Source organism: Polypterus senegalus, chromosome 12 (assembly GCF_016835505.1).
Source record: "Polypterus senegalus isolate Bchr_013 chromosome 12, ASM1683550v1, whole genome shotgun sequence".
NCBI lineage: Eukaryota > Metazoa > Chordata > Cladistia > Polypteriformes > Polypteridae > Polypterus > Polypterus senegalus.
This window is the reverse complement of record NC_053165.1, coordinates 42,663,674-42,679,634: the sequence shown is the minus strand read 5'-3', so window position 1 is coordinate 42,679,634 and position 15,961 is coordinate 42,663,674. Positions and strand designations below refer to the sequence as shown.

The 15,961-nt window shown below is 37.2% G+C and overlaps 1 protein-coding gene across 1 annotated transcript in view; it reads right to left on the bottom strand.

Annotated features, from left to right (window-relative positions):
• Window positions 1-6,700, bottom strand: part of ninj1 (ninjurin 1) — a 34,727-nt gene extending 28,027 nt beyond the window's left edge. Inside the window, exon 1 of the mRNA XM_039770973.1 lies at window positions 6,446-6,700. Coding sequence (XP_039626907.1) covers window positions 6,446-6,478 — 33 coding nt within the window. The 5' untranslated portion in view covers window positions 6,479-6,700. The remainder of the gene's footprint in view (window positions 1-6,445) is intronic.
• Between the last annotated feature and the right edge of the window lie 9,261 nt (window positions 6,701-15,961).

Below are 15,961 nucleotides of genomic sequence, written 5' to 3'. Positions count from 1 at the left end.
GTGGGTTTCCTCCGGCGCTCGGTTTCCTCCCACAATCCAAAGACATGCAGGTTAGGTGGATTGGCGATTCTAAATTGGCCTTGGTGTGTGGGTGTGTTTGTGTGTGTCCTGCGGTGGGTTGGCACCCTGCCCAGGATTGGTTCCTGCCTTGTGCCCTGTGTTGACTGGGATTGGCTCCAGCAGACCCCTGTATTCGGATTCAGCGGGTTAGAAAATGGATGGATGGGTGGATGAATTCTGTCCACCTATAATAATAACCTTTGTTGAATCCAGGATTACTGCGGATTCACTTTGTTTAATTAACCAGCAAATTTAACCAAATTTCTAGTTTCATTTTACTCTAGATCATTCATATAATTAAAAATGCCTATGGTTCCAACACGGATTCTTCAGAGACATCACTTTTAATGTCACTTAAGTTGAATAATGCTATTTTGCCATAACCAGCTTTCTGATATTGAAGCTAGTTTTGCATCCAACTGCTCTTTATGCCCTGAATTTCTACATCTTGCAAATTGATTACAAACCTCAGATTAAGAACCTAAGTCATGACCACCCAACCCATCTGCACAACCATATCTGACTCCTCCTTATGAATTCCCAGAAAGTGTACCACCCCGAGGCCTACAAGGAAATCAATATTTATTAACTGTATTGAAAACATATTTGTTCTTTGTTTATCACATAAATATTAGTGTCTTTACACTGGCCAATCACTACCTCTTTAATCTAATTATTATTATCCATGATATCATTCATTCACTGCTAGTTGCATGAAACAGCCTTCCCTGAGCGCTTTTGACAAGGCTTTTGCAGCAGCAAGATGGGTGGAATGCAGGCTTGTCAGAAACTGAAACACATGAAGAAAAAAAAGATTTGTCATATTAGAGCCTGTTCTTCAGAAATGGCCAGTGACTGCATTATATGATAGATTCCAGTTCAGATAATAGTGAGGAATACAAAGGTGAAGACTCTGCTCAAGTGGTATACCCTGAAGCCACTTCTGTGTGCCTGTGGAAATATTAAACATGCACAGCCCTGTCCATAGCTAAGACAAAGAAAATTTCTGAATTAGTGATCTCAACACTAGACCATGGTTAGTCCATTCCAGGTCTAAACATGCTTTTTTTTGATGATTACCTTTGAAAGGTAAGCCTATGTCTTTGTTTTTTAAACAACTGGTAGCCTAATATGTATCAGGTTCGGGGTATTGTAATTTTTTTATTACTCTGTGTATGTACTAGCTTGTTGGCAGGCAGAGTTAGCCGGCGACTTTTGTGTTTATTGCACCCGGGGCTGGCATTGAGTTGCACCCACTGAAAGCAAAATCCAAGCTGCTGCTAAGGTCTGATGTCAAGATGAGCTGTTGGCTTTCTTTGCACTCAGTGTTTAGAATTCAAAAGGCTGAGGTTGAGATATACTGGTCAACAAAACTGTCATCTAAAATGCCTTTTGGACTGCAGATTTACAAAAACATATGGTGCCTAACATTCTGACTCAGTTCAAAAAATCAAAAAGCAGTTTCTGTCAAGCTTTTCATTGAGGAAAACACTTTTGGGATGAACGTACCCAAGCAGTACTAAGCATAAGAACTTTCCAGGATTACACAACCTAAGTGAGTAGAGTCAAAAGGTCAATTAAAAAATCTTGACATCTAAAGTCTATGGCTGATAACCAGTGCTCCAAATTTTGTTTGTTTAGCAAATGTTTTGACACCTATATTTGCTTGCCAGTAGAATAATATCATATAGACAGAATGTGGTGACAATAAACAACCACAATTTAATTTTAAAATAAATAAATATATGCAATTTCGAGCAAGACTAGGAAGACTGGGAAACAACAAATTCTGGCTGAAGACACGAAAACATTCACTTCAAAAAACTTTCAAGATATACACTTAATGTGAAGAATTTTAGATATGCTATGCAACATATTCAAGCAATTGAAAAAGGAAAACTGAAAAACATTGATTAGGTGATATGGCAGTTGTTCTGCCTGTGAGAAACACAGTTAACCACTTTCATGATTGACCAAACGAATTATGCAGTTGTTAATTTGCTGTTATTATTATCTCACCTCCTGAGTGTTGCCAGTATGTCTTTCATACAAATTGAGGAACAGTGATAAAGGACAGGAACAACCGTATTAACTAGATGTTACATTGTAATGAGCCATTGCCATGCTGAACCACTTTTGGGAGTTTAACAACATCTTTTACATTTTATGGTTTTATTACTTATGCTCCTTTCACCATTGTTTTGATTTTGTCCTTCAGTTTGAATCACACTTTGCATCTACAGACATTTTCCAATAGGATATAGCGGGTTGGATAATGGATGGACGGATGTAGTACTACTGCACTTGAGCAAACTTATGATATGCCAGTTGCCATGCTGTTTAAGATGGGGTGTCTGCATGACTTACTTTGTCTGAAATCTCATTAAAAATAAAATTCTGTTTGCTAAGAAGAATTGTTTAAAAATAATAGATTATACTGAAAATCTCTTAACTAGAATTTTAGATTCTACCCAATTTTGAAATTTGGATAACTGATTGACCCTTATTTATCTTACAGTTACAATTTCATTAGCATTTGCCCAAACCTCTGCCACCCGTATATATAAAAGTAAAACAGCTAACTGTACACTCCAGTCTTTAAAGATAGCCTAACTGGTAAGAAGGAACACACGTTTTGAACCATGCAAACAGAAGGGAGGCTTGTCTTTCTGATGTCTCGTGTTCTATATACTGAAATAGAATGGAAAAAAGGAAAAAGGGTAGAGACTACGGCTAAACTCCCCATACTGCACCAGCTCCATCTGGCAGCACATTATTGGCTCTCACTAAAAGGGAGAAGCTAAACTGTGCTGGAAGGTAAATGTGACATGGACAGTTGTTTTCCATCATGTAAATTGACATGGTCCAGCAATAGATCAGCGACGGCTTTCAGCAAATCTGACATACCACATGACTAGAAGTACAGCGTAATGTGACTTTGGCTTTAAAGGGAGTCTAGGTTCACTTGAGTACTTGAGGTCTTTTGCATTCCACAGCCATTATCCTAGTGCTACCCTTGATTTAGTGTAGGGTTTTGGTGGTTTTTGACTTTTGCTCTGTCCTTTGAATTCACTCAAGATTTCTCTTATGATTTTCTTCTGGTTTGGATTCCAACTAGTAGCCTTTTTATCAGTTTTTAGATTCTGTTCATTTGCCTTATGGTTTTAGATACACATTTTTCATGTCTCTTTATGACTTTTCTGTGTAGAACCTCCCGTCTATATTTTGGATTCTTTTTTACTTTTGCATATTAATAGTATAGAGAAAGCATAGGAATTGTGAAAAAATTTGACCTTGAGATTTTGATTAATCTTGACATTTTAGAACTTCCTGAGTCCGAAAAATACAATTTTCGAAATTATGCCTGTCTGTGTGTCTGTTTAACTTGAAAACACTTTGACCTAGGTTAATGAGATTTTGTACACCTGCTTTATATCAAAAATAAGGAATCCTATCAACTTTTGAGCCACTTCCAGTTTTAGCAAATACTTTCACAAATTTCAGGTAAACTATGGTTATAATTACAGATAGATGATTCAAATTTTGTAAAGATATTTATAATGATAACAAGCAAACAGATATGTAATTTGAGAAAAATTATTCAACTGGAAGTAGTATTTTATTTAAACAACCATCCGAATTTTTTATATCATGGAAATATAAATGTATACACAATATTAAAAACTGTATTAAATATAATGCATATTCTTTCAATAACTTTTATCAATTTTATTTTACTTTATACATCATCAGTTTAACAATAACATGTAAACTTTGAACATGCCATGTAAATATAAAGATGTAATGGGAACAATAAGCAGATACATCCCTTTTGTGATCCTGGTAATACATTTGATTTTATGATTTTTTTTTTTTAATTTCCGCCATCATTATCATAATTAAATGTAGCTAAATGCAGTTTTACCTATAGCAATTTAATGCAACAGATATTATATAATACTAACACTTTTTCTATATTTTTAGGTGACTTTGATCGTAATCTAGGTAAATGCATATGTAATCATGAAAAAATTCCACCATTTTTTCAACCTCCCTAAGTGCAAAAATATCATTATAATATAAAGTTTGATGATAAATAGAGATAAATGATTGTGTATCAATATTATCAATTAATTATGATGAGAAACAAAGAGGTATGATATTTGAGAAATATTGTGCAACTGGAAGTGGTTCTGATGACCTTTTCTTCTATTTCAGTATATGATAAAATCGAGGGGAGCACACTCCCAATTTTTGGGTTACACTTTTTTTTATTCTTCATCAACATATCTACTTCAACATGGGCATGCCTGGATCTGTATTCCTTTTTGAGTGTGGTCAGTAAGCTGCCCAGTGGGGCAGTGTGTTTCTCATTCTCTTGTCTGATGAAGAGCTGGCACTGAGATGCAGTGCTGTGTGACCTTGTGCACCTGACAACATCCATCCATCCATCCATTTTCTAACCCGCTGAATCTGAATACAGGGTCACGGAGGTCTGCTGGAGCCAATCCCAGCCAACACAGGGCACAAGGCAGGAACCAATCCTGGGCAGGGTGCCAACCCACCGCAGGACACACACAAACACACCCACACACCAAGCACACACTAGGGCCAAGTTAGAATCGCCAATCCACCTAACCTGCATGTCTTTGGATTGTGGGAGGAAACCGGAGCGCCCGGAGGAAACCCACGCAGACACGGGGAGAACATGCAAACTCCACGCAGGGAGGACCCGGGAAGCGAACCCAGGTCTCCTAACTGCGAGGCAGCAGCGCTACCACATTAACTGAGGAAATGAGAACAAGATTTCTGAATGCATTCTGTAAATATTTCATTTTCCAAATTTCCCAAAAACATTGGTGAGAATCAGCTAATTAGTACAATATTGGCTGTGATTAAAAAGTGCAAAGTCAACAGTGCACCAATAAATCTGATATGGGTAGCGACTGTGGTCTGCAAATGTGACATACACCATCACTAAAAGTTTTATAATGTGATATCAGCCTAAAAGAACTTTGATTAAGGGCTAAGGGAAATGTGAAGACAAGGAGTCAAGGTAAGGTCAGTATTTCCTAAACTAAGTCATTTTTTGACTGCTCTACTAAAGCTTAAGAACAAGCATCACTCACATGTTTCAAATCCTTTACTTGTGACATGACAAGTCAGCTGAAATCACAAGAAACAGAGCATTTTCCAATATCTACAAAAGTTAATAAACAAAATAAAAATAAAGTCTAGAAATGTATGTAAATTCATGAGTTGCCATGACTGCGATAACAAATGTGTTTGGTGGAAAATGTACACAATGACACAGATAAACTGGTCAACCTGTTCCAGAAATGGTACAAAAATCTGCAAATTAGGGTTGGCCTAGCATTTGGTGGCAGCTAAGCTACAATGTTTAGATTGCCTATCTCTGTGCAGCATTTACAGATGAATCAGTTGTACAGCAATTGCTTTCTCAGAACCAAACACACTATTTGGTGTTGTGTCACAAATACAGAAGGTGGCTGCCTAATGATAAATAGTATGAGGAGAAACACAATTACCTACAAAAAATTAGCATGGCGAAGGAAAGACTTTATTTCGGAGAGTCTGAGTAAATCTAACATATTGTGGTAGATTGCCATACACGCCTATGATACTCTCCGGTGGAACTGAGCTAGATTCTGTTAATATTTTCAAGTCACAGGACATAACATAACATCTCATCAATATTGGTCAAGTGACAGATGTACATACATAGCTACATAAGCTATTAGAAATAAAAGTTACCCAGAATTGTAAGAGTAAATATTCTAGGCACAAGTAAAGTGCTTTAAGATTAGAATAAAAGTAAGAAGGTCATTTGTCAGTCACTTTGCATAAATGACTCAGCTATAAATATATGTTTAAAAGGCTACTCCTTCTGCTGACTGCCTCCACCCTCTTTTTTTTGCAGTTTAGGAAATGACACTGGGCGCGGGGTCAATATGCAAAATATGCTTCTCCTGAAATGTTTTTTTCACTTAAATCCATACATGCGATTAGATTGAGAAAGCCGTTAAAGAGATGGAAACGTAAGGAAATTACTACTGCGCTGTAAACAGATGTACTACTAGGTGTAAGAACTTGCGGTTTTGTCTTATTTTGGTTTCGCTTCCGATCTCAAATGTAAGCACATCAACACCACACCGCTGGGTGCACCTCGCAGCTGAAACTAAGATGCCTCGCGGGCAGTAAAAAGGGTGGCAACCGGTACGCATGCGCGCACTTCACTTGCTATCACGCACGGCACAAGAAGTTGCACGGGGTAACGGAACCCAGCAGTCGACGTCGTATACGTCCGTTTCTTTATCCCGTCCTCTTCCCTCCCCAATACAACCAGTCCGCTGTCCGGCCTCACCTCTCCGTTCATCTCGATATGTTCCGAGTCCATTGCTTGAAGCTCCGTGAGTAAATACACGAGCTGCCAGTATCTTCAGAGTCCAACGCCGTCTACAAAACTTCTTTTCTCTTCGTCTGAGGAGGAGTTTTCCGTTCAGAGTGCCGCCTGCAGGAGCCAAGTGACGTCACGCCGAAGCCACATCTCGCCGAGGTTTTGTCCAGCCGGAAAAGCCGTGACATGCACACTAGCGTGTAGCTCAGAAAGACTGGGCGGCCTCTTGCGCAGAGGCACGCCCTCAGGTACATAAACGTTCTTTTGGGAGTCCAGATACATTTTGGACAGACGTGTACACGTCAGCGATAGCGCCCTCTGCGGGTGTGTCCATACCAACCAAGAAAACTGTGAATGCCGAAGTCAAACCCTTATTTCAGGACACAAGAATGTTTCTTCAGTATAAATGTAAACTGTTATCCCGGCAAAAAAAACTTCCATATAGAATACACCTTGCTCTATTTTCAATAATTATATGGCTGCCACTCACACCCTTTGGACTGGTTAACCTTGCTTTATTTTAAAATTTACGTCTTTGATTTGTATTTACCGTAAATCGTTGATAAATATGGAAAATACAAAAATACTATATATACTATTACGGTCTTTGCAAAACTCCTTACATTACCATAACTTTAAAAGGACCTGTTTGAAGGGGTTTTGTATTGTAACATATATTCTTTGCAGGACAGGAGAGGGGACTGGGCGGTCTCTTGGTCTGGAACCCCTACAGATTTTATTTTTTTCTCCAGCCTTTGGAGTTTTTTGTTTTTCTGTCCACCCTGGCCATCTGACCTTACTCTTATTCTATGTTAATTAATGTTGACTTATGTTTATCTTTTATTGTGTCTTCTATTTTTCTATTCATTTTGTAAAGCACTTTGAGCTACATTTTTTGTATGAATATGTGCTATATAAATAAATGTTGATTGATTGATTGATTGATTAAGGCTTTGAGTGGAGCACCCTGGAAATTTACCTGTTGTTTCTAAACCATTGTAAACTGGCTTTAGACTTTAGGTTTTGGGTCATTGTCCTGAAGGGATACTCTGCAGCATGTTACTCTTCAGGAATTTTATGTGCTGTTATTGCATCTTTTTTGTCTTTTGTTTTCGTAGGGTTTACATGCTGTCACTGAAATGTTATTTTGCTGGGATGGGGGGAAAATTCAACAGTTCTCCAAACATAACACTTAGCTTTGTGGCCAGAAAGGTCCATTTCGATCACAGTAAACCAAGAAATGTGCTTCCACTGGATCTAATCATTTTATGATTATCATATATCTTTTACAATTTATTATTAAGATTTGTTGTGAATATTGTTCAACAGTGGCTTTTGTTTCTCACTTTATTGTGAAGCAAAAGTTTATTCAACACACCAAGGCATTTTTTGCCTGAACGACTAATTCCTTTTATATTACATTTGGGCTTTCCTTGGCTTATTCTTTTCTATCTTTGATTATCAATTTTGTAAAATGCCCTCCTATACACAACCATTTATTCCAATACTTTTCATTCTTTATAATTGAAATAACTGCACTATGGGTTTTTCTTTCTTTTTTTATATCTATTCCTTGTAAACAACAAATCTTCTATTTTCCTTTCTTAAAAATAAATAAATACCATTGGTTTGGACATTGATATTGTGTGTCTGTCAAGACTGTCTACATTTAAATAAGTTATGCAATTCCCTAAATTTTTTACTTATTTGCTCACTTGCTATGAAAAACATGAACTTTTATTCGCATGTTAAAAAATAGAAAACACCAGAGACAAAATATTCTTGCTGTATATGTAATATGCTGTGTAGCATGCTGCTAGAAAATGTATAATCTGTTTCCATCCTTAGTATTTTTAGGGACAATAAGAATGTTGATTTAAAATTGTATCAGCATAATTGCTGAAAAATAACTGCTTCGCTGGTTAAATTTCAAGGACAAGGACAAAGTTATGTTGTTCTCCATTTGAAATTGTAACAGAGATTGAACATGATCTCTAGAAAGTCATATCTGGGCCAGCTGTATGCCTGTCTCTGACATCCTTGGGCCCTAAGTTTATCATACTTTTTTTATTTCTGTATAGAATAGTAATTTCATTAAATCCATCCATCCTCTTTCATTTTCTAACTGAATTATCCAGTTCACGGTCACAAAGGGCACTAGCCACGAGGTGGGAACCAGTTCTATGCAGTGTAGCAGTCCATCACAGGACACTTTAATTCACACTGGTCCAGTTAAGGGCTGCCAGATAGCCTAGCATACATCTAATTTGAGATGTAAAAAGAAGACCAGAGTATTCAGAGAAAGTCCATGCAGAGGCAGGAGAATGTACAAATTCCATATAGATAGTCCTGGACTGGAGCCAAGAGCTAAATGCTGTGACTGCAAATTTTATTACAAATAAAATTAATTGTGCTACTGTATGTAAGCATGTTTTTTTTTTCTTATGAATGCAAACTACATTCATATAGTAAATGATTTAGAATAAGATTTACCATCCCAGAGCAATGAACAGCAAAGCTAATTGTCGTAATAGGGTTTAGAATTGGAGACATGCATCAAATAAAGCAGAAGCATACTTTAAGTTAGCCAATACAAAAGTGTGTCAGTTGTATAAGATGAGCTTCGTCTAGCATGTTGGAAAAGTCAGAAAGCCACCTAATCAACCTTAAGATAACAATTTGTTCAAACAGCAGAGTGTCTTGCACTGAAGTTTGTAATTGTGACACTGGATGATCCTGGAATTTTCCTGTGGATTACCGATTAAATTTTTAACCAATGTGATTAAATGGCTGAGCAGCATCAGCTACGCTGGTGTGCTACAGTTCATGGGGGTTACTGCAGTATGTTACTAGTTTATAATGTGTTATATATAAAACTTTGCAACGTAAAGATGATTCCTTTACCTCAAAAAAATTTTAAATGCCATCTTTTAAATATCAGGTTATTATTAAATACAGTATTTCTGGTTAATGATTTTATTTTAACCAGAAATTCTTATAAATGCTTTTAGAGTTAACTTCCCTATTTTAGGTGTTCTCTGGTGCCTTTTTTGCAATAAATCATAAACTATAGGTAGAGTAGAGCAAATTTAGATGATGAACTTCAGATTTTTTAAAATGTCTTGGTGGTATTATACCATGAGGTCCCAATGTTAAACATTTGAACAGAACCAAGTACAGTATAGTTTACATTATTAATTTCAGTAAAAGTAATCTCTGGGATAAACTTTAAATCAAGCCATTTCATTAAATAATGAAAATATGTTTACAAAGCTGTCATGGTGTCATAAATTACAACACTGAAAGTTTAGGTAAGACCAGTAAAATGACAAATTTGGCAGCCAATGAAAGTATTCAACAGAAGAAGACAGTTCTTCACACAGCCCATTCTGAGGTTTTCAAATTAATTACTAAATAAATTAGAAATGTTTTTTTTTTTTTCAAAATAATAACTAACCTGACAAATAAGGACTCCAAACTGCTCGTACATTTCATCCTATAATCTAAGAGTTTGATTTACAGCAGGGTTCTCAAGTTTTAGGTCTGGGACCCCCTGTGGATGCAGGTTTTCATCCCAACCAACTTCTGCTTTTAATTGTACTTGGACTTTAATTTAGCCAGATGTTAGTTTCCAATTTGTTTTTGTGTGTTTTTTATCAGTCCAGAAATTACAAACTGGATATGGTAAATATTTACAGAATTACGTAGGAATTTGTGTTATATTGATAACCATTTTTTTTTAATTTTCTGGCTATTTTAAGATGTTATTTTCTAATAAGCGCACAAGTGGGGAATAGTAAAATAACTGTCCATTAGCATTACGTGTCAACTCCTTAATAATGAGTAGTCAAATATAAATGAAAGAGGAAACTCCAAAGAAAAAGTTAAATAAAAAAGAATACAACACAACAGAGTTAAACATTGAAAGATATAGCAAACAATGCAGTACTTAGATGTAAATCTCACACTAATGCACTTTTCTGAAAAATATGAGATATTCTGATCTGCTAACTTTTTTGTTGTAGAGTTCAAGCCAGCACAAAAAACTCAGGTAGGAAGAGGATTGTATGATGGACTGTGAGGTGACAAGGTCCTGTAGCTGGAAAGCACCACCAAATCAATAACCAGATAACTCTAATTTTGCAACCTAAGCATGAATAGACCTGTTATCCCAGAGATCTCCAGTACTTTCAGCATTTCCAGTCAGATTTTATTATCCTTGATGGATGTTCTGAGTTTTTAAAAATTTACTGCAGTGATCTCAAGCATGTAGGTGGACCCAACACCAACTGATGTTTCTGGTGCTGAGTCTTTTGTTGAAGAACATATCCATCAAGTTTAGAAATTTCTCAAATTTCCCTAATTGAAAGCCTGAACAGCTTCTTTTGGCTGACACATTGAGAAAGATCTCTAATTTTAAAATGGGATGAGAGATGTATTCATGTTATTGAGGGGTCTCACTTCTAATCCTCCCAGTGAAAGCATGTACAAGGGTACTGAGAACTAGAGTCCAATTGTTTTTTTATCTTCAGATAAAGGTGGATCGATGTTGAATCCACACTGTATGTGGAACAGTAGATGGTCTTTGAAAATCTATTTGATTAGTTGTGGGAGTTTGCCCATCCTTTCTACATGTGCTTAGTAGGCAGGAAAAAAAAACAACTTATTACCGTGTTCCTTGGTGTATGTTGTACAAGGTGCTAAAAGGGCATGAGGTTTAAAATTAAGTTTAGAACTTGGCAAATGGTGCACCCTGTCTTTTCCCCTATTTCTGACTTTCATGGAAAGGATACCTAAGATTTTTAGAGTGTCCGGTTTGGGAATATCTCTAGTACATACTACAGTAGAAGTGTGTTATGACTATGATGAAAATCAGCAACTCCAGATGTGACTTCTGAGAAAAGAGTGACTTCTTCTCTGCAGAAAGGCTGTAAGAAGCAGAGGAGTGCAGGTTCCTTGGAGTCTTGCTCATGAGCAAGGACCGAGGAGACTGGGAGATTAATCAACAGATTAGTACCACAGTGACAGTAGTATGATCATATCGTACTGTGGCAGTACAGTACAAACAGAGCTATGTCCTCAAACAAAGATTTTGATTCCAGCTAGTAGCTCAAAATGAAGGAAGTATAGTTTCATACTGACCGTATCAGATGAGTGTGTTTTAGTTACTCCATCCTTAAATCATCTGGTCCTATAATTATTAGCATCCTAATTATTGTCAAGACATTTTGTGGCTATTTTTGATAGATATGTGTTAGAGTTATTGGAGAGGTTGCCTTGGAACCAGACAAGATCATTGTTGTTAAACTTGTCCTGTCTTCTTTTACTGTTATAGTAATTATTCAGTCTGGTCCTTGCATAATGTCTCTATAACCAGTCTGTGCAGTTGTTGCAGTTTATGAATATTATTAAAGACAGATGAATCACAAGGAAAGAAATAAGTAATGACAGTATACATCTCAAACCAAACCCAGAAGGTTGAACCACTATTCTGTGGCCGCAGAAATCACCAGACTCTTCTCTTTCAAAGTGGAATAATTAACCTCTTCACCAATTAGAATCCTAAATGCATAGGTGATAATAAGGTTTTCTTCAGTATTTTAGCCTCTTCAGTTTGTGGGATGAAATTGTAGTACTACTTGTATACCATTTAACCACCCTTCACAGAGTTTTCAGACTGTTACCAGACACAACATACCCTTGGAACAGATAATAGGTCTGTCCAAGGTGAGACTTCTGAATGTTCAGGGTTAGTCGGTCCTGGCAGAGCTTTTGCATTACAGCATCCAAAACCTTCCTATGCTAGGAAGAAAGCAATCAGATCATTTACAATATAAATAAAACTAAACTTGCTTTTACACTCCCCAAGTATGTTTGTACACAAGGCCCTGAAAATGAGCTTTACCATTGTAAAGAATAAATTACATTACCTGGATGCCCTCTGTGGTGATGACATAAGTCTTCTGCATGCAATCTTCAGCCATCTTCAACTATCAATACTTGTTTTGTAGCTACAGAGCCGTGAACATGGAAACTCTGTGGAGGCCTTTAAAATTTCATAAAGGGTATAGAACAAGCATTCTGGAAAATGTTGGTATTTACTCCCTGAAAACCCATGCAGAAATTAAAAGAACCATCAGCTCTCAAAACCAGGAAAGCAAGGTGTATGGCTTAATAAAGCTGTCCACAAGCATCTCACACACAGATGTTTCTTAATGACAGCCCTCTTTGAAGGTTACACCCATCAGTCTCATGGTACCTCTTTGGCAGTACATTATGATGTGCTAGCATAGCCATCATGTTTTTTTTTTCATGGTCTAAACATCTAAAAACCTTCTCAAGAGTAACTGACGCTTGTTTGGTTACGGTTACTGGAAGATACTGGGTAGTGCCTTAGGGTACGAGAGAACAAAGATTAAATTTATAATTCTTTTCACCAGCAACACTCCACCTCATCCCATAAGTCACTCTCAAATAGGTAATCCCTGCCTTGAGATATTCAATATTTGTTCTGAGAAATCACAAGGTTGAGTTGGGCTACCTCAATGGAATCTAACCCCAGAAGCTCATCCAGGATAAAGCTCACTGATTCATATCTTTCTATTATATAAAAAAATCCTGGGACGAGACGAGACTTTTTAGCCTGGGACAAGATGTGACTGTTTCAGAGAGATACTTTCACGTTCTGCAAAGCGAGACTTTGTGCCAAGAGATTTAACCATGCCCAGGGCTGGAAATAAAACACAGAGTAGATGACAAAGTAGAACGTCATAAAGAATTCAAAAACGTTGGCATGATACACATGAAGTGTAGGTTAGAGATAATTAAAGTACTAAAATTTGAAAGTCTCAAAAAAATGATAGTAAAGATTGCATTAGCGCAAACAAACAGAAATGATTAATCGGTGAAATAATGGAACAACAAAAAGAGATCGAATGTATTACTTGGATTTAACTTTTAAGTCGGAGACTTGTAGATCGTCTAATTCATGTTGCCATCATGGAAAAGTAGTGTTTCTTCCCAATGAAGAAGTGTATCCGCGAGAATTAAAATATTTGTTTAGTAAAAGTGAAATCCACATACGCAAGAGGCAGAGGTGGAAAGCCCTCTAGTCTGACAAAAAGATCTAAAAACACTGAAGCAGCAAACTTTGTGTAAGCCAATACTTGTGTCACTCTCAAAACTTTTTTGATCATTCTCCATGCATTGTACCAGTAATTGAAACACTTGTTCCAGCCACTTTCATTTTCAATTAGTTTACTACTTGAAAATAGAAAATAAGTACAGATGTCATGGAACCTGTTTCATTTGATTTATAACCTGGGAAAGAATATATAGTGTATGTTTAGGAATTGCAGAATCAGTTTAGGGCATGAGAAAGAAGGAGTGCGGAGGTATTTAAAAAATCAAACACTTTATTCAGAGTCATTTGTCATTAGGACAAATAGCCAATGAAATATTTGCTATGTCACATGTCCTGAAACCCCACAGGTGCATTTTAACATAAATAGGGTTTGTCCGAGAGACCAAAAACAGGACAGAAAGGGCAACAGAGAAATGACATCAGAGATCGTGACACAAGTAACTATTTCATCTTGACATCGGAGAACATAATCTATGAAGAACACTGATCACTAAATCAAAAAGCTGCCCATATAATTGCCACATACAATTTCTTGTATTAGGAATTTGTCATTTTTCACATACCTCAACTTACTCTCCACAGGCACACGCAGAGTTTGTTTCGGTGGGGGTGGGGGTGGGGGTGAGGGTCAGAGCACAGGGTCAGCTATTTGGACAGTTCCCCTGGAGCAATTTCAGATTAAGGGCCTTGCTCAAGGGACCAGCTGAGTAGCATTCCTTCTGTCACTGTCAGGGTTTGAACCGGCAACCTTTAAGTTACGAGCCCAGATCCTTTAGCAACAGAGCCACCACTTTGTGTGTGTCAATCTTCAAGGGTGGGAGTAGATGAATCCAATCAACATTCCTGGTAAGTCTGACAAACTTCACAATAACACACTTGTGTATACCCGGAAAAAATATAAGTAAAAATGAACACCTTTTAACTATAATCATTAGCCAGCTCTAACACTGTAAATTAAATTTCCACTATCTAATTTGGCCTTGTAGCCTGCAATGTACATATATATATGGATGAACCTTTGGCTGTACCACCTTGCTCAAGACACATCTGTTACAATTGTGACATCCTTTGCTATGCCAGGACAATAACAACAATCCTGTACCACTTGTATTGTTCATTTTACCCTTTGATGGCCATGAGGATCATAAAGATGAATAAACTCACTACCGTAAATACTGGGGTAATAATAATTGTGATATAAGACCTTTACCCAGACAATCAATTCTTTGATACAAAACTCCATTAGACTCAACCATCCATTGCCACAGCCAAAGCAACTTCTTACTACCTGGAGACATCTGCTCTCATACCTCTCCAGAAGTGATTTGACCATCCTGCGAGTTTTTCCATAAAGGCCTGATAACTAGATCCTGTTCTTACAACAATCTCATATCTGCCGGATTTCAGTCAGGCAAAACTACTATCTCTGCCTGCATCTCTTCACTCATTACCCCTACCTCTGCAGTGGGTTCCTTTCCTAATAACTGCTCTGTCATTAATATTTTGTTGTGAGAGAGTATCAGCATTGCTGTTACAACACCCAGGATATATTTAATGCTAAAATGAAATGACCCCACTGTGAAGCCCACTGTTGTTCCAGTACTCCTAGCTTAGCCATTTATAAATAGCTTAAGTGATTATTATAAGTATACACTGTAAACTGGCTTCCAGTAAATATTTCTGAAACATTTCAGCAACAGCCACTTCAAGGCCTAAAACTTCAACTTAAAGGAACTATAATTTTTCATACTCCTCTCATTTAGCTTTAATTGTCTGCTTGCAAATGCTATAGGTTGCATCCCTCCTCCCTGCTCTTGGGAAAGAACTGCCCCCTCTGTTCCCCATGGCTAGCATCAATCTCCAATACAAAAGGTTTCTGAAAATCAGCATATGCCAAAACTGGAGATTCTATCAAAGACTTTTTAATGGCCGAAGGGCGATCTCTGAGTCCCTATTCGAGGACATTATCAGTGGTACATAAGGAGTCTTCCTCTTACATTTAAGGACACTAAGTTGCACCACAACTGATGCAATGGTGCAGCCATCTTGGCAAAAACTTCAACAAACTGCCAACAATAACTGGCAAACCTCAGGAAGACCAAAGATTTGTTAAACGAACTGGTGTAGGCCAGTCTCGCATCACAGCCACCTTATCAGAATCAGTCTGTACCCCATCAGCTGAAATAAAATGCTCTAAATGTTTAACCCTTTTGTGAAAAAAATGCACTTTCACAAATTCACCTTCAATCCCTGTTGTAACAGATGGGAAAAAAACTTTTCCTGGCCATTCAAAATGTTGCTGTACAGTAGATGGAAAAACATTTTTTTTAACTCTCTCC